This window comes from Sabethes cyaneus, chromosome 2, assembly GCF_943734655.1.
Source record: "Sabethes cyaneus chromosome 2, idSabCyanKW18_F2, whole genome shotgun sequence".
Taxonomy (NCBI): domain Eukaryota; kingdom Metazoa; phylum Arthropoda; class Insecta; order Diptera; family Culicidae; genus Sabethes; species Sabethes cyaneus.
The window spans coordinates 57,576,695-57,599,345 of NC_071354.1; the positions used below are offsets into that span (position 1 = coordinate 57,576,695).

General features: G+C 40.3%; 1 protein-coding gene across 1 annotated transcript in view; it reads right to left on the reverse strand.

Annotated features, from left to right (window-relative positions):
* The window catches only part of LOC128735462 (Ig-like and fibronectin type-III domain-containing protein 1), a 43,444-nt gene that overhangs the window by 6,427 nt on the left and 14,366 nt on the right, over positions 1-22,651 (reverse strand). The window contains exons 2-3 of the mRNA XM_053829945.1: positions 18,206-18,379; positions 7,961-8,095 (exon numbers count right to left, since the gene is read on the reverse strand). Of these exons, the coding sequence (XP_053685920.1) occupies positions 7,961-8,095; positions 18,206-18,379 (309 nt within the window). The remainder of the gene's footprint in view (positions 1-7,960; positions 8,096-18,205; positions 18,380-22,651) is intronic.

A 22,651-nucleotide genomic window follows, 5' to 3' on the forward strand; every position in this document is an offset into this window, starting at 1 on the left:
AGAAAATAGTGCAGAATTGCCTCACTACGTGGCGCTACCGTATATGTAATATTAGAGTAAACGCTGTATCTTACGCTACTGATTACCTAGAAAGTAGTGGTCTTCGAGAAGTTTATACAAGTGATTGTCACCTTCAAGATGGTATGAGAAATAGTTCAGAATTTTGTCATCGGCGGGGCTAGCGTATATGCTTATACGTTATATATCATGAAATGAGTAACTAAAAATATCACTTTCTTCGGGAAAACGGTTTTAGTAATAGCAGCCTTGCTGATAATAGGGAAGATAGTACAGAAGTGTCTCACTGCGTGGCGACAGCGTACATGTAATGTACTTGTGTGGGCTGTATCTTGCGCTACTCATAGCTCATGATCTTAGTAATCTAAGAAATCGCTTTTTCAGCAATGGAAACATCGTTAGACATTGATTTTCCTAGAATTCTAATTGTATGTAATCCCTGATTTGCCTGATTAAAAAAATCTCATTGTTTGTGTTTCGCTACCCCCCCACCTCATTCCCTTCTGGCCTGACATCTCAAAATTCAAAATCTTCATAAAATATTTGTAATGTGCCTAACTTCAGAACGGTTGAACCTTAGAAATAAGTTTATATGACGTAATTTGTTCAATTATTCTCGGCCATAGTGGCAGCCTGCTTAGAGAACTCTAATTTGTTCTATTTGTTATACATACACATACATTTTACAAAAATAAGTAAAATTTGTCAGAATAAAACAAAAAATCCAACAAAAAAAAGAGTGCCCATTAGTAGCTCTTCGCCAGATTTTAGAACATGTTTTAACCTATCATTAATAAAGATGAGACGAATCTGAGGGGACATGTTTTGAGATAATTCACGTTTTATGCTTTTTATTTCGATTTTGCAAAGTTTTTTTTTTCAGCGTATTGTTTTTCGAAAATACACTTAATTTCCTTCAACTTTTCCGTTGACGTCATTTTTAACAAATAAGTAGTTTTCAAGATATATTTTGAAAAAAAAAAACAAAAAAATCTTTTTTATAAATACGCCTTTTTGAGAAGTTACTCCAGACGAAAATAATTATTTCTGTCTGTCTGTCTCTATGTGCCTTATAGAATCGAAAACTACTGAACCGATCGGCGTGAAAATTTGCACGTAGGAGTTTGTGGGGTCCGAGAAGGTTCTTATGATGGTTAGAGACCCCTCCCCCCACTAAGAGGGGGGGGGGGGGTTGCTATACAAATCTATACCTATGAAAATGGATTTCTGTCTGTCTGTCCGTATGTACCTTATAGAATCGAAAAACAACTGAACCGATGGGCGTGAAAATTTGCATGTAGGAGTTTTTGGGGCCGGGAAAGGTTCTTATGATGGTTAGAGACCCCTCTCCCCACTACGAGGGGGGGGGGCTGTCATACAAATAATACACAAATTTCTGTCTGTCTGTCCGTATGGTCCTTATAGAATCGGAAACTACTGAACGGATCGGCGTGAAAATTTGCACGTAGGGGTTTTTGGTGCCGGAGAAGGTTCTTATGATGGTTAGAGACTCCTCCTCGCACTAAGAGAGTGGGCTCCCATACAAATGTATACCTCTAAGAATGGATTTCTGTCTGTCTGCCCGTATGTTCCTCATAGAATCGAAAACTACTGAACCGATCAGCGTGAAAAGTGGTACGTAGGAGTTTTTGGGGTCCGGGAAGGTTCTTATGATGGTTAGAGACCTCTCCTCCTACGAAGAGGGGGGGGGCTCCCATACAAATGAAATACAAGTTTCTGCATAACTCGAGAACTAATCAAGCAAATTATAATGAAAAAACGACCGTTTGTTTTTTGTTTTTGTTTGTTGTTAAATATTTTCGCACGGAACCCGTGACCGAAAGCCAACCAAAAAATTTAATCAAGCAAATGGAACAAAATTTAGCATGTGGGTTTTTTAAGAGACAAGAGTTTTTTTATCGTGAATTGAGACCCCACCCCTCTTTAGGAGAGGAATTTGGACCCCTCCCTCCTTCAAGAGAGGAGGCTCCCGTACAAATTAAATACAAATTTTCTCATAACTCTAAAACTAATCACTCAAATGGAACCAAATTTGGCAAGTGGGTGTTTAAGGAGGCAAATATTTTTTTATTGTGAATTGAGACCCCACCTCTCTTTAGGAGGGGAATTATTACCCCTCCCCCCTATAAGAGGGGACGCACCCATACAAAGGAAAAAGGAGAGCTAATCAATCAAATAGAACCAAATTTGGCAAGTAAGGGGTTTTGGAGGCAATAATTTTTTTCGTGATGATGGTTTTAGACCCCTTACCCCTGTGGCAGGGGGATAAGGACTCTCATACAAATAAAACAGAAATTTTTGCGTAACTTAAAAATCTGAGAGAGATTCGCGGATTTGAAAAATTCGTATGTCAAATGCAGCCAGTTGTTATTATTGGTCAGAAATGGAAAAGTATTGGTAACTCATACAAGTTTTCGGCAGGTAGTTCTTTAGGAAAACACAAATAAGAAATTAAATTGGTCTTATTTTTTTCGTTGTAAATTAGCTGCTAGCTAAAAAAACGTTTGATAATATTTTACACTAAGCATACTTTCGAATTTCTCACAAAAGTACTCATAACGTGTCATTTTACATGCAATAAACTATGCGCTTCCGACTTATCGCATGTTGCATACAGTATTTTTGCAAGAGCTGATGTCTCATAGACCAACTAGCACCAAAAAATGTCACTGCAAGACACGCACTTTTCACATTCAATGTAGAGTTCACGCACGCGCTTGAACAGTCAGCCCAAAAGTGAAAACAAACATAATAAGAAGAATAAGAACTGTCAAAGAACGAGAAACAGAAAACCGTCTTCGCGACTCTCTCTCAGTTAAAAACTAATCGAACTCGAGAAATTTTAGACTCTTTCATAAAACATTAATCAATAACAAGACCACCAAAAACTATTAATAGTAACGTTAGATAATTCAGCGCGAGACGGCCACAGGCCACGAGTGTTGTCGGCGACCTGCCGTCGGAAGCGCCGGTCACTGCGGGGCAGCCCTCCGTAGAGATCACCTCTATCTAGGTTTATTTATTTTTCTAGATCTACTGACCTCTATTACTTTCCTTCAGTTGGGTCACCCCCGCGAAATGGTACTTTCTACGAAAATATTTTCCATGAAATGGTACTTCTCGCGTAAGGTTTTTTTTTGCGAAATGGTATTCTGCGAAACTCTATATTCCGCGTTATGGTCAACCGAGAATAGGTGTTCCGCAAAATGGTATTCGGCGAAATGGTTTGTAATGATGGCGAATATTGCTATCCGCTTTATTTTATCAGGCTAAGCAATGGGGGGAGTTGTTTTCTACTTTACTGTGAGGAAAATTTGTATATCAAAACACCCATGAACTCCCCTGAAACTTGCAAAACTCAAGATTGTGACAAAGGTCATCCGAGATTCACGATTTATATACAACATAGTTTAATTTGTGGCAATACGAAGCTTGTCGGGTCAGCAAGTCTATACCTATAGAAATGGATTTCTGTCTGTCTGCCCGTATGTTCCTTATAGAATCGAAAACTACTGAACCGATCGGACTGAAAATTTGCATTTGGTGCCAGGGAAGGTTCTTATGATGGTTAGAGATCCCTCCCCCCACTAAGAGGGGGCGGGGGCTCCCACACAAATGAAACACAAATTTCTGCATAACTCGAGAACTATCAAGCAAATAGAACGAAATTTGGCATGTGGGTGTTTTCGATGACAAGAATTTATTCTATAGTAAATTGAGACCCCTCCCCTCTTTATAAGGGGAATTATAATTCTTCTCCCCTTTAAGAGGGGGGGGCTTCCATACAAATTTCCTCATAACTCGAGAACTAATCAAGCAAATGGAACCAAATTTGGCATGTGAAGGTATTCGAAGGCAAGAAAATTTTCTATGGTGAATTGGGACCCCTCCCCACTTTAAGAGTGGGGGCTCCTTTTTTTTCTCCTTTTTTTTCTATGGTGAATTGAGACCCCTCCTATCTTTAGGAGGGAAATAATGACCCCTCTCCCTTTTAAGAGGGGGGGCTTTCATACAACTGAAATACAAATTTCCCCATAATTCGAGAAGTAATCAAGCAAATAGAACCAAATTTGGCATGTGGGGATGGTTTGAGACCCCGCACCCCTGCGGTAGGGGGATAAGGACTCTCATACAAATAAAACAGAAATTTTTGCGTAACTCAAAAACTAATCAAATCGAGAAATTTTAGACTCTTGCATAGAACATTTATCAATAACAAGACCACCAAAAACTATCAATTAGGTTTGTTTATTTTCCTAGGTCTACTGACCACTATTACTTTCTCTCAGTTGGGTCCGAACGAGCGATAGCCAGTAAGGAGACGACAAACCCTGCGAAATGGTACTTTCCACGTGGTACATCCCGCGTAAGGTTTTTCGCGAAATGGTATTCCACGAGGCTCTATATTCCGCGTTATGGTCAACCGAGAAGTGGTATTCCGCAAAATGGTATTCGCTTTATTTTATCAGGCTAAGCAATTGGGGAGTTGTTTTCTACTCTACTGTGAGGAAAATTTGTATATTAAACCACCCATGAACTCCTCAGAAACTTGCAAAACTCGAGATTGTGACGAAGGTCATCCGAGATTCACGATTTATGTACAACGCAGTTTAATTTGTGGCAATACGAAGTTTGTCGGGTCAGCTAGTATATATATCTATACCTATAAAGAAGGATTTCTGTCTGTCTGTCTGTCTGTCTGTCTGTCTGTCTGTCTGTCTGTTTTGTGTTCCTTATAGAATCAAAAACTACTGAACCAATCGGCGTGAAAATTTGCATGTAGAGGTTTTTAGGGCCAGGAAAGGTTTTAGTGATGGTTAGAGACCCCTCCCCCCACTAAGAGGGGGGGCTCCCATCCAAATGAAACACAAATTTCTGCATAATTCGAGAACTAATTAAGCAAATAGAACCAAATTTGGCATGTGGGTGTTTTCGGTGACAAGAATTTATTCTAGGGTAATTTGAGACCCCTCCCCTCTTTATAAGGGGAATTATAACTCCTCTCTCCTTTAAGAGGGGGGGTTTCCATACCAATTTCCTCATAACTCGAGAACTAATCAAGCAAATGGAACCAAATTTGGCATGTGAAGGTTTTCGAGGGCAAGAAAATTTTCTATGTTGAATTAGGACCCCTCCTCACTTTAAGAGGGGGGGCTCCTGTACAAATGAAATACCAATTTCCTCATAACTCGAGAACTAATCAAGCAAATGGAACCAAATTTGGCATGTGTGTGTTTTTGAAGACAAAATTTTTTTCTATGATGAATTGGGACCCCTCCCCACTTTAAGAGGGGGGGGGCTCCTATACAAACGAAATACAAATTTCCTTATAACTCGAGAGCTAATCCAGCAAATGGAACCAAATTTGGCATGTAGGTGTTTTTGGAGGCAAGAATGTTTTCTATGATGAATAAGAACCTCTCCCCACTTTAGGAGGGGGGGCTCCTATACAAATGAAATACAAATTTCCTCATAACTCGAGAACTAATCAAGCAAATAGAACCAAATTTGGCATGTGGGTGTTTTCGGTGACAAGAATTTATTCTATGGTAAATTGAGACCCCTCCCTCTTTATAAGAGGAATTGTAACTCCTCTCTCCTTTAAGAGGGGGGGCTGCCATACAAATTTCCTCATAACTCGAGAACTAATCAAGCAAATGGAACCAACTTTGGCATGTGAAGGTTTTCGAGGGCAAGAAAATTTTCTACGGTGAATTAGGACCCCTCCCCACTCTAAGAGGGGGGGCTCCTGTACAAATGAAATACAAATTTCCTCCTAACTCGAGAACTAATCAAGCAAATAGAACAACATTTGGCATGTGGGTGTTTTTTTTGGTGACAAGAATTTATTCTATGGTGAATTGAGACCCCTCCCCTCTTTATAAGAGGAATTATAACTCCTCTCCCCTTTAAGAGGGGGGACTTCCATACAAATTTCCTCATAACTCGAGAACTAATCAAGCAAATGCAACCAAATTTGGCATGTGAAGGTTTTCGAGAGCAAGCAAATTTTCTATGGTGAATTAGGACCCCTCCCCACTTTAAGAGGAGGGGCTCCTGTACAAATGAAATACCAATTTCCTCATAACTCGAGAACTAATCAAGCGAATTGAACCAAATTTGGCATGTAGGTGTTTTTGGAGGCAAGAATTTTTTCTGTGATGAATTAGGACCTCTTCCCACATTAGGAGGGGGGGCTCCAATACAAATGAAATACAAATTTCCCCATAACTCGAGAACTAATCAAGCAAATGGAACCAACTTTGGCATGTGAAGGTTTTCGAGGGCAAGAAAATTTTCTACGGTGAATTAGGACCCCTGCCCACTCTAAGAGGGAGGGCTCCTGTACAAATGAAATACAAATTTCCTCCTAACTCGAGAACTAATCAAGCAAATAGAACAACATTTGGCATGTGGGTGTTTTTGGAGGCAACCATTTTTCCCATGATGAATTAGGACTTCTTACCTTTTTAGGAGGGGGGGGGGCTCCCATTCAAACGAAATACAAATTTGCTCATAACTTTAGAACTAATCAAGTAAATGGAACCAAATTTGGCATGTGAGAGTTTTAAATGGCAGAATTTTTTTTCTGTGGTGTATTACGACCCCTTTCCCTTTTAAGAGGGTGGGCTTCCATACAAATGAAATACAAATTTCCTTATAATTTGAGTACTAATCAAGCAAATGGAACCAAATTTAGCATGTAGGAGATTTTTGAGTCTTGAATTTATTTTATGATAGTTAGAGACCTCTCACCCCTGTGGTAGGGGGATATGGACTCTCATACAAATAAAACAGAAATTTTGGCGAAACTCAAAAACTAATCCAACTCGAGAAATTCGAGACTCTTCCATAAAACATTAATCAATAACAAGACCACAAAAACTATCTATAGTAACACTAGATCATTCAGGACGAGCCGGTCGCGAGTGTTGCCGGTGACCCGCCGTCGGAAGCGCCGCCCACTGGGGGACTTGCAAAACTCGAGAAGTGATAAAGATCATCCGAGATTCATGATTTATGTACAACACAGGTTAATTTGTGGCAATACGAAGTTTGTCGGGTCAGCTAGTATATAACTAAAGGCCACTGCATATTTTCAACAAAGAATTGTTAATAAATTTTTCGTAAAAATCTAGCATTTCCTGACATCGGCTAAGTAGAGCTGTACCACTTTGCGGCAGGGTTTTGTAAGCGAATTTAAACTGTTCTAAATCTTTTAATGTACGCTTCCAGTTAGGTGTCAATCCAACTATGTATTGCATCAGATGAAAGTCAAATTCGTGCAGGCGGACGGAAATTGTTGCTGTAGTTCACCTGTTATACTGAATGCATGCTAGGAGCTGGCCGGCCGGCGCAATGAAGACTCCCATGTTCAAGTAAAACTTTTACCGGTAAGCGTTGTGCACGAACAACTTGTCAACCTTACTGGGACATGCAGCTTCCCACATACCCGTATTCTTTGCGCGTACATGCGGGAATCCTGTCATAGTTCAGAAAACGAGTTTGGAGATTGAAAGCGGGATGGGCCCTGGGAAAGCGATATGGTGCGAGGCAAAAGTTTTTGTTTGCATCACTTGTGAGTACATCACGAAGTTGGGTCCTTTCCTACGCTGCTGTAGCCGCCCAACCACGACGGCAACGACGACGGCAACGACGACGACGACGACGACATCCCATTTCGACAATGCCAAGCCCTGGGGAAAAGTTCAGCTACGTTCGTAAATTTCGCCTCAGCGTGCTCGATGTCGCTCTTGTTGTCACTTGCAGCCGCAAGGATACGTACCCGGTAGTTGCCGATAGGGGCTTCTAAGTACACCTGTGAGAGAGTAAATACGTCGTTCGTTGCCGCCGCGATCGTCGGACGGCCGCCTCCCGCTAGTGGGAGGATGATAGGTGGGATGTATAAAGTAATAATTACCTCGCAGCGGATGGAAACTTCGCACCACAGGATCGCTATTCACTTCGCACACGTAAACATCGGTATCGTTTAGACGGGCGTCTTTAATTAGCAGTACCCATACGTCTCCACCGAGCGGGGTTCGGCCGTTGTGAGCTGGAAAAAAGAGAGGAAAACATGTATCCGATCAGTGCACACAGGAAAAGACAATGAGGAAAGTTCGTTTGAAATTAACTGCTTGTGGTATCACGGGTGTCACGTGGTTCTGCGGCTGGAGAACAGGATGCTGGTAGTTTTTGTCCAACTTGGCAGTGTATGCTTCGGTGGATACAAACGGAGTTAAGTTAATTTGGTAAACAATTTCTGAAATGGCTTGCATGCGGTTGGAAGGAGACATAATTGCTTACAGGTGATGTTATTTTAGTCGTTTGATGAATTTCTTATTTTATTTACCTGTTTTTCTACGTTTGTCAAAGAGAAATACTACTATTTTACCCAGTATTTGAGCATGTTTTTAAAGTTAGCAACATGGAATCAGTGTCCAGCACTGAGCAGATATCTGTGTGCATATAGTTTATTGCCATGCTAAATAATATTGATTTCATTTCATAGAATATCCGATACATAAGTTATACATGAAAATATGTGTCAAAGAAGATGCGTATGCGTATGCGCAGTTTTAAAATATACTTCCAAGGGGCACTCCAAGAAAATTAGACAAAATGACAAGAACAGCAATTTTTTAGCATACTTCTACCTATTTAGAAAAGTCTTATACAAAATGTATAAAACTAGCTCATTTGAAAATTGAATAATTTCCCAGACGTGACGTTTGTAACTTCCCCAAACCAGTGCCGTGTAACAGGTTGGTAAAACAAATTCACATTTTCTCGGATGTGCATGTACCTACCCCGAAATCGCTGCCGGCTGAGTTGGTTCGTTAAAACAGGACTCGAGTATGTAGGTGGGTACTGGGTACTACCAACCTGCATACCGTTTTCGTTTCGCTTTTGCCCTCACTAGTGGCTATTTTCAGCTGCTGGGAGTATTTTTGTACGAGCGGACGGTATTTTCTTGTTTCCTCTTCAAACGGACTGCAAATTTTCGACTGGAAAGAGCAAAAAGCTGCAACTGCAAGCAGCAAGGCAGTAATTAGCGTTCTTTTGTGCAGCATTTTCCTTTCTTTGAGTCGAACCGGCTTTTCGCCCGGGATAAACGAAGCTGTTGTGTATACTCTTTAATCATTGTTCAACCGTTTCTATTGCCAAGAAGTAGCAGAAGAAGAAAAAAACTACAATGGCTAGGGTCGTTTTGCTGGAGCTTCCTGTGCATTTTAATCGTTACACAACTCACAGCTTTCTGACGAGATGAGGAACGCAGCCCGCTGGTTTCCCTCGTTTCACCGGATAGTTCTTCCTCGCAGAAGGAGAAGAAGCAATATGGAAGCATATTTCCGCAAAAGTTTCACTCGCTTTTGCAAGTAAGCTGAGTTTGTGAATCTGGACTTTGGGAAGTCATTGCGAGTTGGACAAAAGTTAAAGTTGTATTCATCATCTTCATTTTCAGGGGATGCTGATTTTAAAAAAATAAATTCCAGGTTCAATAATGCCGGTTAACAAGATACAGACTGCATAATCAAAATTTCGTATCTCTAAGGTTTTTGCTTCAGAAAAATAATTTTCGATTATTAGGGGTTTCTGGAAGCAAGCGTTTGTCACTTGGGTTTTGCAAGCAATACAGGCGGGTGACTTAAACGTATTCAGAGTAGGGTACCTGAGGAAACGTTGACTTATTCTATAAATTACACAGCTGTTAATACGGTACAACAGAACAATTCGACTTCTTTTTATCATGGAGGAACACAAAAATTACCCTCTGATATGAATGTATAAATCAATTTTCATTCACTAGCAGTTTGCTTTTGCATTTTAGCCTAAAAAATTTAGCTTCATTTACACTACTAAAAATACGCAAGGCATATGCGCCAGGAACACTTCTATCACATTGAAATAGCTAGTTTTTGAGTGACAACCACTTGCTTCTGGTGCTAGTGTATATGGACGATTTAATGTACACTAGCGCCAGAAACAAGCTGTCGACACTGCAAAGTTTTCTTCAATGAGCCGGCATGTAGGCTAATACGTAGGGTAAAGTGGTGCAGAATGCACCGCTTAAGCAAAACATCATTTTGCAGAGCAACGGTGTGTTTGTTCCACGTTTTTCAACTTCTAAAAGACTTTGGGATCTTTTTTACACTATCTGCCTGTGAAATTTCCTAACAAAAACCGGAATTTTTTATTATTTTTGACGATTTTTAGCAAGAGTCAAAATCGTTATGTGAGGCAAAACGCCAAAACCCGTGACCAAAACGCACCAAGTTTGTCCAGCCAGGCATTAAACGCAACCAGCAAATTTTACATATAGTCACGTGTTGTATAAACTCCTGAAACTAGGCTTCAAAAATGACGGAAGCGTTTGTTATAGCGTTTGTTATAGCGTTCGTTTGCTGGGATGGGATGGATGCAATAATGGGTTCATATCTCAACATAATTGGCAATAAAATTTATTCATTTATTTTTCTCCAACTGATGTGTGATGAAATATTGTAAGTTAAAGAATGTACATTAGGTTTAAGGCAAATTCTAAGTCCTATACAGTACATAATATTGCTATATTTTTGATAAATAATCTGAAACAAAAGATGTACTGCATATTAAAAATATTTTACACTCAAGTACTTTTTTTACACGGTTTGTTTTTTCGATTATTAAGAACGGGACAACTTAGGGACCATTTATTTATTTCTCAATACATTTGGGAGCGGCCCGACATTCGTTACGTAGTTTGTAAATTGTCCCTAAGTTGTACGGTTCCTGAGTAATCGAAAAAAACAAACCGTGTAAAAAAAGACTTGAGTGTATAACTGGTCGATCCCACGGTGGTGCATTCTACCCCTGTTTTGCATTTTGAAGTTTTTTTGCAATTTATGTGAAAAACATGCCTAGTTAATGCCGTTTTTGTGAAGAATCATCGAGTATGACAGTATATCAATTATATAGACTGTATTTATCATGAAATTTGCATACCGACTAGTGGTAAAAGCTTAAGAGAAAACCGTGATTTCTTACATGTGGAATGAGGTCGCGGATAATCGCTTGATTTTATTTGATGTGGCTATGTTTGATGCTTTTACATGCTACACAATTATGAATTAGCTTGTTTTACACCAAAATAAAATGCGCATTCATGATTTTACAAAATAGTTTCCGCGTTTTTAAACAATTAATAGCATGGGCCATTCTACCCCCACGGTGCGTTCTGGACAGTCTTACCCTAAACCATCTGACTCTCTTTTGATCTGCTATTGAAGTACAGCAATCCACCGAATAGGTACATGGGTGGTGCTGTATGCTCAACGCAATTTCCCAAGTTTCTTCAACGCAGTGAGCGCCCGCGCAGTACCAAGCATTAAGTTATTCGGGGGATTGCTTTATCACTATTATGGTTTGTACCATACATGCGCCTTAGGCCGGCCAGAAATATAAACAACACTTACTTACTTATTTAACTGATCTAACGTCTTACGACAAGGCCTGCGCAGTATAATTTCCCCATCTATTTCGGTCCAGCTGGTCTCCAGTTCCGCGGGCTCCCAGTGCTAGCCAGATCTCGCTCCACCTGGTCGCTGTGCCCTTCTTCGTCTTGTTCCTACCGGATTCGATGCGAAAACCATTTTTGCAGGACAGTTGTCCGGCATTCTAGCAACATGCCCTGCTCAACGTATCCGTCCAGCTTTAATCACTTTCCGAAAACTGGGTTCGCCGTAGACACGCGCGAGCCTGAGGTTAATTCTTCGCCTCCATTCACCGTTCTCTTGCGCTCCGCCAAAGATGGTTCTTAGCACCCGCCGTTAAAAAACTCCGAGTGCTCGTAGGTCCTCTTGTAGCAGTGTCCACGTTCCATGCCCGTAGAGGACAACCGGTTTAATTAGCGTTTTGTACAGTGTCCACTTTGTACGGGGGCTCAGATTATTCGATCGCAAGTGTTTGTGGAGTCCGTAGTAGGCCCGACTTCCGCTGAATACGCCTTTTAATCTCACGGTTGGTATTGCTGTCCTCTGTTGCCAGTGAGCCAAGGTATACGAACTTGTCGACTACCTCAAACTCATCCCCGTCGATTACCACGGTACTGCCCAAGCGGGCCCTGTTGCGTTCGGTCCCGCCCGCCAGCATATACTTCGTTTTAGACGTATTTATCTTCAACTTAATCTTCTCTGCTTCGCGATTTAGTCTGGTGTACTGCACTTCCACCGCCTCAAATGTTCTGCCTACAGCATCCACGTCGTCAGCAAATCAGATAAATTGACTGGATTTATTGAAAATCGTGCCTCGCATTTCGATCGTCGCTCGTCATATAACACCTTCAAGCGCAATGTTGAATAGCAGGCAGGAAAGACCATCTCTTAGTCGTAGTCCCGTTCGAGATTCGAATGGGTCCGACAATCCACCCGAGATTCTCACACAGCACTGGATCCCATCCATCGTAGCCATGATAAGTCCAGTAAGCTTACCCGGAAAGTCGTTTTCGTCCAAAATTTTCCATAGCTCTTGTCAGTTTATACTATCACATGCTGCTTTGAAATCGCTGAACAGGTGATGCGTGGGAACTCGGAATTTGCGGCACTTCTAGAGGATCTGCCGCAGAGTGAAGATTTGGTCCGTTGTAGACCGACCCTCCATGATACCGGCCTGGTAACTTCCAACAAATCTATCGCCAATAGTCCAATAGTATAGGATAGTCGATGGAAGATGACTTCCTAACAAACATTTTTGTTGAATAATAGCTTATCAAGTGCTTGTTCACATGATATCAGGTGTATAATGGTTGAATAAACTGCTCTTCAAATAAAATGTTTGTTGGGTTGGGACAGCACTTTGTAGGCGGCATTCAGGATAGTGTTTGCTCGGTAGTTCGCACAATCAAGCTTAAGCCTTTCTTGTAGATAGGGCAGATAACCCCGTCTTTCCACTCCTCCGGTAGTCGTTCCGTATCCCAAATCTTGACAATCAGTTGATGCAGACAGCCGGCCAACCTGTCCGGGCCCATTTTAATACGTTCCGCTCCGATGCCATCCTTTCCCGCTGTTGTTGTTTGTTGTTCTTCAGCCGCTGGATGGCTTCTTTAACTTCCCTTATTGATGGGGGTGGCACATCTTCGTTGCTTGCTACACCAATGTGGTCACTTCTTCCGTTACCATGATCTTTTCATTTTAACCGTTAAATTTTATATCTACCATTCACTATTTTATTTATTTACAAGTCTTCGAATTAATCGTACAGACTGGTCCTACTACTTAATCTACGCTTAAAAATTGTTTTACTTATGTTAAAGTCATAGCACTCAGATACATTTTCGAAATTTCGGCAACACATATCAAATGGATTATTTTGGCCATATGTAGTACGGTACACTGGAAGCCTCAGGAAGTTAGTCCGCCGGGTAAACCTTGAGGGCACGTTGAAACGAACTCGGCTGAGCAATTCGGGGCAATCAATATTGTTATTCAGAAGATCAAATACGAAAAGCCGTTGTAGCAGTATCCTCCTACTTGTAAGCGTGGGAAGCGCGCATCTGTTTTCGTAAGGAGGTAGACGGATTGGATCACGCCAGGGCAGCAATCGTAGGGCGTATCGAATAAAGTGGCGTTGGATTCGTTCGATGCGATTGATTTGCAGAGCCTGGTAGGGAGCCCACACTAATACACCATATTCGAGTACGCTGCGAACAAGTGCACAATACAATGACTTTAAGCAGTAAGCATCTTCGAATTGCTTTGTGTTTCTTTTGATGAATCCTAAAACAGTAAAAGTTTTTGCGGTACAAGCTGCTATGTGTTGGGTGAAGGTCAATTTAGTGTCCAATAGAATGCCTAAATCTTTAACCGTATTCACCCGACTGATGTTTACTGTTGACATTTTATAATCGAAGAAAGTAACGTGTCTTTTTCTACAGAAAGATATGATATTGCATTTCTGCGCGTTCACCTTCATCCCGTTCAACAAGCACCAATCCATTAATGAATTGATGTCTGCCTGGATTGCACTGCAGTCAGCTGCCGACTCTACTACCCGGAAGAATTTAAGATCATCTGCAAACATGTATTTGGGAGATTGTATGGTAGAGCACAAATCGTTCACAAACATGATCTTTTCGATCACCGCACGCTCGTCAGACAGGATACCTCCATCTTTATCTCTGCACATTTCGTCCCGCGGCACAAGGCCTTTGCGAGATTCGTTGAGTTTCTAATAGAACTAGCGGTACAGCTGCTCGAGTTCTTCGAACTCCTTCTCCTCCTGGTGGCGCTTCATCTTCCGGAAGAGGCGGGTTTGCTGTCTCCGCTTCTGTTTGTATCGCCAATATCTGACATTCTTCGTAAAACCATTCGTTACATCGATTCGGTGCCATAGGGCCTAGGACGTTCTCCACTACGCTGTTAATGGTTGTTTTCACGGCATTCCAACAATCCTCAAGAGGGGCTTCATCCAGCTCACCCTCTTCCGGCAGCGCGATTTCGAGAGATAACGCGTAGTTTTCGGCAACATCCGGTAGCTTCAGCCGCGCTAGATTACACCGTGGTGGGCGTCGGTATCGTATGTTATTCACAACCGATAGTTTTTGACGCATCATTACCATCACTAGGTGTGTGATCCGTATCAATATTGGAGCCCGGATAGGTTCTGACGTGGATAATGTCTGAAAAGTGCCGACCATCTATCAGAACTTGGTCGATTTGTGATTCCATCTGGTTGGGTGATCTCCAGGTGTACCGATGGAAGAAGATATTACGTATGGCCATGTTCTTGGAGCCGGCGAAGACGACAAGTTTTAGTTTCAACGTATCTCCTGAATATTGTTCAGACTACCGTTTAATGGGCCGAAATTGCCCACACGTACCCGTACGTTACTTACAAAAAATAAATATCACAACAGCAAATTGTGTAACTGACACTACTTAGAAATGAAATATTGCACTTACTATACTGTAGTTGCTCGTGAGTTGCACGTAGTTTTCAATAAAACTGTTACCTTCACAGCAATTTAGTAATAAAAAATTAATTTATAGTCAACAATCAGGATGAAAAGCCAAAAGCAATATGTACATCACATGGCGACCGTGTCAGAAAAACTCATAGTAACATTATAGACCAAAAAATCTTAATTTAATTTCAATTATTCAGGTATTATCAGCAGCGTTTTGGACAAACGTCTCAAAGCTTGCAATTAAAACGATGTTAATTGAATATGAACCAGATATTATGAGGAAGCACAGTATATATCCAAAGAAAATATGTTTAACCATATTACCAATGTTTTTAACGCCGTTAAACATCGTGGTACTAGAGAAATTGAATTAGGGAGAATTTTTGCAACAACGTGACTTCAAACAAAAATACATTTCATGCAGTAAGTATAGTCAAGTTAATTCAAAAATGTTTCCTCTCATAATGCAGCACATAATAATGCAACGTTATTATGAATTCCGTAGAGCACCTTTAACCCGAAGGACAGGATCTCCATTGCTCGTTACGACTCATTAGAAATTATGCTAAATTTAAATCGGAACCTGCTGTGAATGTATGCCATCGTTTAGCTCGCCATTTTTCCGCGACAAAACAGTGAAAGTAATTTAATACCTTTTAATTAAAAATCCCGTTTGCTCGGGGAATGCGACTTCGAGCGCCATGGCTGCTGCTGGTATGGAGAACACGCGCTTGTGTACTCTGGTATTCGCTAAGAAATAGAAAGCATCCATGAGCACCTTTAATTGTTTGCTAAGTAATTTAGATGAACCTTTTTCGGATGGGTGAAGCATATTTACCCCGCCGCAGCTTGTTCAATCCAGAGCACACCAAAGAAAGGCGGGAAAGGTAATGAGTGAATATCATTACTCTTGGCATATTTTGTGCTGCTTCTAGGTACCAACGTAGTCGTCGTCGTCGTCGTCCTCGTCGTTAACCGGACTGGTGAATATGGAGCAGAGCTTCCAGGGTAAACATACTCCTACGTACGCGGTGGCTTCATTTGGCAGGAATTCCACCGTAAACTTTAATGATGTGCCAAAAATTTCCCGAAAACAAAGACAAAGCGTCGTCGTATCAACGTATTGTTGAAAGAGGTTTAAGAGGCTCAGGCTTTGTCACGCTAAGGAGTTCTGTCTTTTAATTAAAATTGCGAACGAGTTATTGGTAATTCTGAGAGTATCCTTTGAAGGTTTGAGAGGATTTTTGATAGCACGTCGAGTACTTCTATACTATACGACTATACGGGATTAAGAAAAAATAATCCCGGTAAATGTGTACGGCTGGGAGTTCAGTTTCGTTCAATTTTGCATTGCTTTTTCAAAGATCATTGAATAAATTTGTGAATAAATGCCAACAGGAAATGAAGTCTGTTTATTAAGCTTTTTGTTTGTTTGTTTGTTTGTTTGTTAAGCTGTCTATTTGCAAGTATTGTATTAATAATGAAAACCCGAATTTATTCTCGTAATGTGATGCAAACTAATAGATTTGAGCTGTTTAAATTTACATTGCATAAAATTTATTGCTAATCCATTAGCTTGCCTTGGCTTTATAACAAAATCTTTGAGTACCAGCATATGTGGCGCTCCTCGCAATTGTGTGAAAGATTCGCGCCTTTGCATAGCACCAAGTAGTTTGTTTCGTAATTACACTACAAATATAGTAATATTCCGATTTTGTCAGTGCCATGTTAAATTTTGAGCTCACAAAATGGAGAAACTGACAAAAGCGGAAATTTTTTTTCGAAATTTTTTTCAAATTCAAGACTTAAGAGCTTGCAATATCGAAGACTTCTACTAAAAATTAAATTTTAACTGTCAATTGGTCAACCGAAAGCTCAATGAACCGGGCACTGCACACTGGTCCAGAATCTTTTTTGGTGCGCATTAGCTTTGAATGGGAAAACTTCGTTTAAGGCTTATGGAACCTTTGGAAGAGTTTCTTAAAACTAAAAGTTCCCTCGTCCAGTTGAATTCAAATTTTGATTAATCTCACTGAAAGTGCAATAAAAAATTTATTTTTCTTTAGTTTTAATATAACACATTAATGTGTTCTGCAAAGTTTTACAGCATATTATTACAAGAAATTTTGCTGAAGGCAGTAACCTTCTCTCTCTTCACCAAAGATAGAAAAATCTTATTTCTCATTAACGACAAATCGTTAAAATCAGTTTTTCTATTTTAGCTATCTTTGTAGTTGTTGTATGACTTTATCCGGTTTTACAAAGTTGTACAAATAGTAAATATATACAACATTGCTGAACATAGTACACCTCTATCTTTGGTTGTTTAGGAACTATAGAACTTTTACTATGAAAATACCCTAATTTTGACCCCGAATTACTCTCAAGAAGGCATCATTTTATTCAAAAACTTTCCCCAGAGAATCAGAATAGTTTCAAGCAGGCTGAAAAGTTTTATAAATCATGTTTATAAGCACAAAAGTTAAAGCTGATGAAATCCGGGGTAGACAAAATCAGGGGTAGACAAAATCGGGAGCTGACAAAATCGGAACATTACTGTATTGTTTTTAGACACTAAATATTTTGAATTTTTCCAAGAAACGTTGATTTTCTTTCTAAAAATTCTAAAAATGTATTCTAAAAAATTTTTCTTTGGAAAATTAATTACTAAACTGAACTCTTATTTGTTGCATCGAAATGCAGTCAAACTTTATCGCTGAATTTTGCCATATAAAACTGATTTTTTGATGATAATCAGTAAACGCAGCGGTTCGTACCAAGTATTAAAGCAATTGTGATGAAAAACATTGTCATCGAGAAAAGTGTCATCCCCAAACCGGTCAGTCGGTAATTTGCATATATATTCCACAGATAATGTACCCCATTGACGGGGTCCGGATCCAACAAACGTTAAAGCGTCGTTGCTTCATCATGGCTCGCTCGTTTGCCACCGAGTTAATGAAAAATGATTATTGCTTTGGGGGTTGGAATTGTCGTCGCGCTCGATGAACGACAAAAATGCTTTCAATGTTGACTTTTTCGTTTATCCGAATTCGTTTTTGTTTTCAGACCGACGACTATTTTTGCAGCGAAGCTATATCGTGAAACTATACGACACCTTTGCCGCAATCGCGAACCTTGCCCGTGAACGGATATAATTTCATCTAAATCTAGAATATACATATTTTGTCGCATCTAGCGAAGGTTGCGTTATGTACTTACAGTCATCGTGGAGAATACTAATGCGTTTGTCGCTCGTGACGCGGTTCATGCCCGCCGACAGGATCTCGTTGGGACCTTTCCGCCAGAGTACGGTGTCATTGTTGTACGGTGTCATTACAACGCAAGTTAGCAGGGCATCGTCGCCCTCGTGAACCATTGACGGACCACCGGTGCCTAGAAGAAAAAAAAATGAAGAAAAAATGTAGACTGCTGTAGAAAGCTACCCGTCATTAAAACAGGCGCGGAACCGGGGGTGGGGCAATGCGGAGAGTAACATTTTCTAAATGGTCATGATACGTTAGCTCATTGCGTCTAAGATTACACTGTTTTCGTAAATTACACACTTTGCTTTAATAATCGTTCGGTTGGTGGACGTTAGGGAAAGTTGGAATCAAGATAGAATTGCTTTTGGGAAATAATGTTTGCAGATAGATTGTTATTGAGGCGATAAGCGCCGTGACAGACGCAATGCTTTGAATATGTTTAACAATTTTATTTAGATTGCTATCGACTGTAACGTATTATTTAGATATAGATTACTCAGCTCATCAGTCATTGATTGTACCGAAAAATTTATATCTAAATATAAAAATTTTAGATTGAAAACTATTTGTAGTTGACGTCATTGAAGTAGATAAGGAATATTTAAGGATCGAGATGTCTTCCATGTGGGAACCCTGAAAGAGCAGTGAACGATCCTGAGAGACGGACGTTTACATTCACGTTTAGGTGGCGATCGGATAGGTATGAGCGGAACTACTGCAATTATTCAGTTTGGCAATGACAATTCGATGGTGCAATTTGTCGAAAGCTGCGGAAAGATCAATGTAAATAACATCTGTTTGCGACCGCTCATCAAAGCTGTTTACGACGTGAAAACACACGACAAGCTGAAACAGTTTTGATATCAAACACGACAAAGCTCAAACAGTTTTGATATCGAATTTAGAGTACAGATTCCTCCTCGATAGTTATTTACGTTTTTCCTGTTTTCTTTTTTGTGCACAAAAAACATGTATGCCGATTTCCATGCTGAAGGAAAGATACCTGAGTTGACGGATAAACTGAAAAGATGACTCATTGGAGCGGACTGTTAAACGGATTGAGAAAGTTTCAACATCGCGGCGGCCGATATAACCATAACTTTGTCTTGAGTGAGGTGGTTCAACGAATCGTCAAGGAGAGGAGCACACTTGATGGCTGAGGATATTTCTGTAATCGTCAAGCTTTTATCAGTAAACACACTGGAAAATTTCATCGAGAGTAGTTCACAAATCTGCTCTAAGTCGCTCACCATTTTATCACTCAGGGTAGACCATCATCTTGCCGTTGCTTGTTGACATATTTGCGAAAAAATTTCGGGTTCCGTTTCAATCTTCGCTCGACATTTCTCAGGTAGCTTCGAAAGCAAGAACGACTAAGGCGTTTTTATTTCGTTGATCGTTATTTCGTGTTGATCGATGGATAGTGGTGGATAGTATGGAACGGGGCTCCCAGAATTACAGACCAGGCAAGTGCAGTACTTCCGATGACACAGTCCTCGGTTCCAGCTCAGAGCCTGAATCGCAGCAGAAATTCAATCCGTGGCTGATTTACTACCAGAACGTGCGTGGACTTTGAATCAAAATCGACGAATTTTTTATTGCTGTAACAGAATCGAACTTCGATATACTCGTTTTAACGGAACTTCATCCACTCGACAAAACGCTTGTGCAACTATGGGTAAAAGTCCTAAAGGTCAGTCATTCTCTGAGCACCCAGGAGTAAGGACGACATCAGGAGCATTAGTCTATCGAATCAAATGGAAGTGTGTATGCTCAGCTAGCGTCGCTACTATTCGGTGATTACAACCAATCCGGCTTAGTTTGGAATGTTCCTGTAAACGGTTGCCCTAGCATCGACTACGAACGTCCTAACTACGGCAGTTGCACAGGTTGACTGGCGATCCTTTTTATTTTCTCCTGATGTTGACATCGCTGTTGATCAATTTACATTCGAACCTTGAACAGCTTGATCACCGCTTACGTTCCCATTCTTCGCAGAAATCAGAAGAAGTTCTGGTCATTTGTCAACTCTAAGAGAAACGAAGTTGGCCTGCCTGAAGATCTGTTTCTGGGCGATCGTAAAGCCAACGCTGCGTGCGATAAATGCAGCTTCAACACACTTTATCCAAGCTTTTAATCGTTTTCCTTCCTCCTTGGAACAAATTGTTACTGCTGTCAGAAACGCTCCTGACGAAGTCGTCAACCTCAACGTTTGTTATAGTCAAGACTGCTATTGGAAAACTAAAATATTCGTTTGTAGCCGCACCTGACGGTATTCCACGTTACATCCTGAAAAAGTGATCTACTGTTCTCGCTAGATTTCTTTCTCTATTGTTCAATGCTCCAATCCAGCAGTGTCAGTTCCCTACCCTATGAAAAGATTCAGTTGTGTTCCCTGTACACAAGAAGGGTGATAAGAGCAATCGAGGGATTACATCGTTATGCTCCAGCTCGAAAGTGCTCGGGATAATCGTGGATGACGCTTTGTTTGCTGTCAGAGTACTGCATTTCTTCAGGTCATCATGGGGTTTTCCCCCAAATTGTTCAATTCTTACAAATCTCGTTGATTTCGTTCTCGTTGTTGCAACAAGAATGAAGGAGTGGAAATTGACGCAGTGTACACGGACCTGAAAGCAGCGTTTGATCGGATAGATCACGGTATCCTCCTTGCAATGCTTGAGAGGTTGGGAGTTTCCGCACCGTTCTGCATGTGGCTATTATGAAGAATATTGTAGTTCAACACTGAAATCATTGTTTTATGCGAGGCCATATTGCCATACTCTAGTATTCTGTTTTTGCTCGCAAAGAAAAATTTATCATGGCAAAGTGTTTTGCAGAAAGAAAGTTATTAACAATCGGTTTTCCAGTCACAGGAAGGAACGAAATTGATTTTGCGGGAAATTGAGATTGAACTAACTGAATATATTTATTTTGTTAAAACGACTAGTTTTTGAAAATTGCATAATTTCGATGGCGCGTTGATTTTAACCACTTATCATATCAATATGCACGATAAAATTTAATATGCACGTGTTGCATACCAGTGTAAACTGCTAATATTTATTAATTACTAGCTGACCCGACAAACTTCGTATTGCCACAAATTAACCTGTGTTGTACATAAATCATGAATCTCGGATGATCTTTGTCACAATCTCGAGTTTTGCAAGTTTCTGAGGAGTTCAACCTTAGATGATTCATTTTGGCAGTTACGTAACTATGAAAGCATCCCAGGTAACCAATAAGCATCGCCAATGCTATTCTAATGTAGGCCAATAAGCATTTAAGTCGCCTTAAATGCTATATTGGCAAAATATACAGCTACTTTACTGATAACCTTCTTATAGTGCTGACAATGCTAATTTGCAGCTAATTGCCGACACGAAGAATTTGAATAGGATTTTGGATGCCAATTTACAACACCTTTGCAGTCAAAAAGCTAATATACAACAATGTGCAGTATAAAATGCCAGATATGCTGATTTGCTGTTTATGTTAATGCTTATTAGTTACCAGGAATGAGTAGTTTAATATACAAATTTGCAATTTTTCCTCACAGTAAAGAACAAAACAACTCCCCTGTCCCCTAATTGCATAGCCAGAAAGCAGATAGTAATATTCGTCATGATTGTACAACATTTCGCTGAATATCATTTTGCGAAAAACCTTAAGCGGAATGTACCATTTCACGGGAGCATTTGTATGACCATTTGTATGACCATTTGTATGGGAGCCCCCCTCCTAAACAGGGAAGGGGTCTTAATTCAACATAGAAAAAATTTCTGCCCCCTAAAAGCCCGCAGGCCAAATTTGGTTCCATTTGCTTGATTAGTACTCAAATTATAAGGAAATTTGCATTTCATTTGTATGGGAGCCCCCCTCTTAAAAAGGGAAGGAGTCGTAATTCACCATAGAAAAAAATTCTGCCATCTAAAACTCCCACATGCCAAATATGGTTCCATTTGCTTGATTAGTTCTCGAATTATGAGGAAATTTGTATTTCATTTGTGTAGAAGCCCCCCCTCTTAAAGTGGGAAGGGGTCCTAATTCACCATAGAAAATATTCTTGCCCTCGAAAACTTTCACATGTTAAATTTTGTTCCATTTGCTTGGTTAGTTCTCGAGTTATGAAGAAAGTTGTATTTCATTTGTATGGAAGCCCCCCTCCTAAAGTGGGGAGGGGTCCCAATGCATCATAGAAAAAAATTTTGTCTCCAAAAACACCCACATGCCAAATTTGGTTCCATTTGTTTGATTAGTTCTCGTGTTATGAGGAAATTTGTATTTCATTGTACCAGGAGCCCCCCTCTTAAAGTTGGGAGGGATCCTAATTCACCATAGAAAATATTCTTGCCCTCGACAACCTTCACATGCCAAATTTGGTTCCATTTGCTTGATTAAT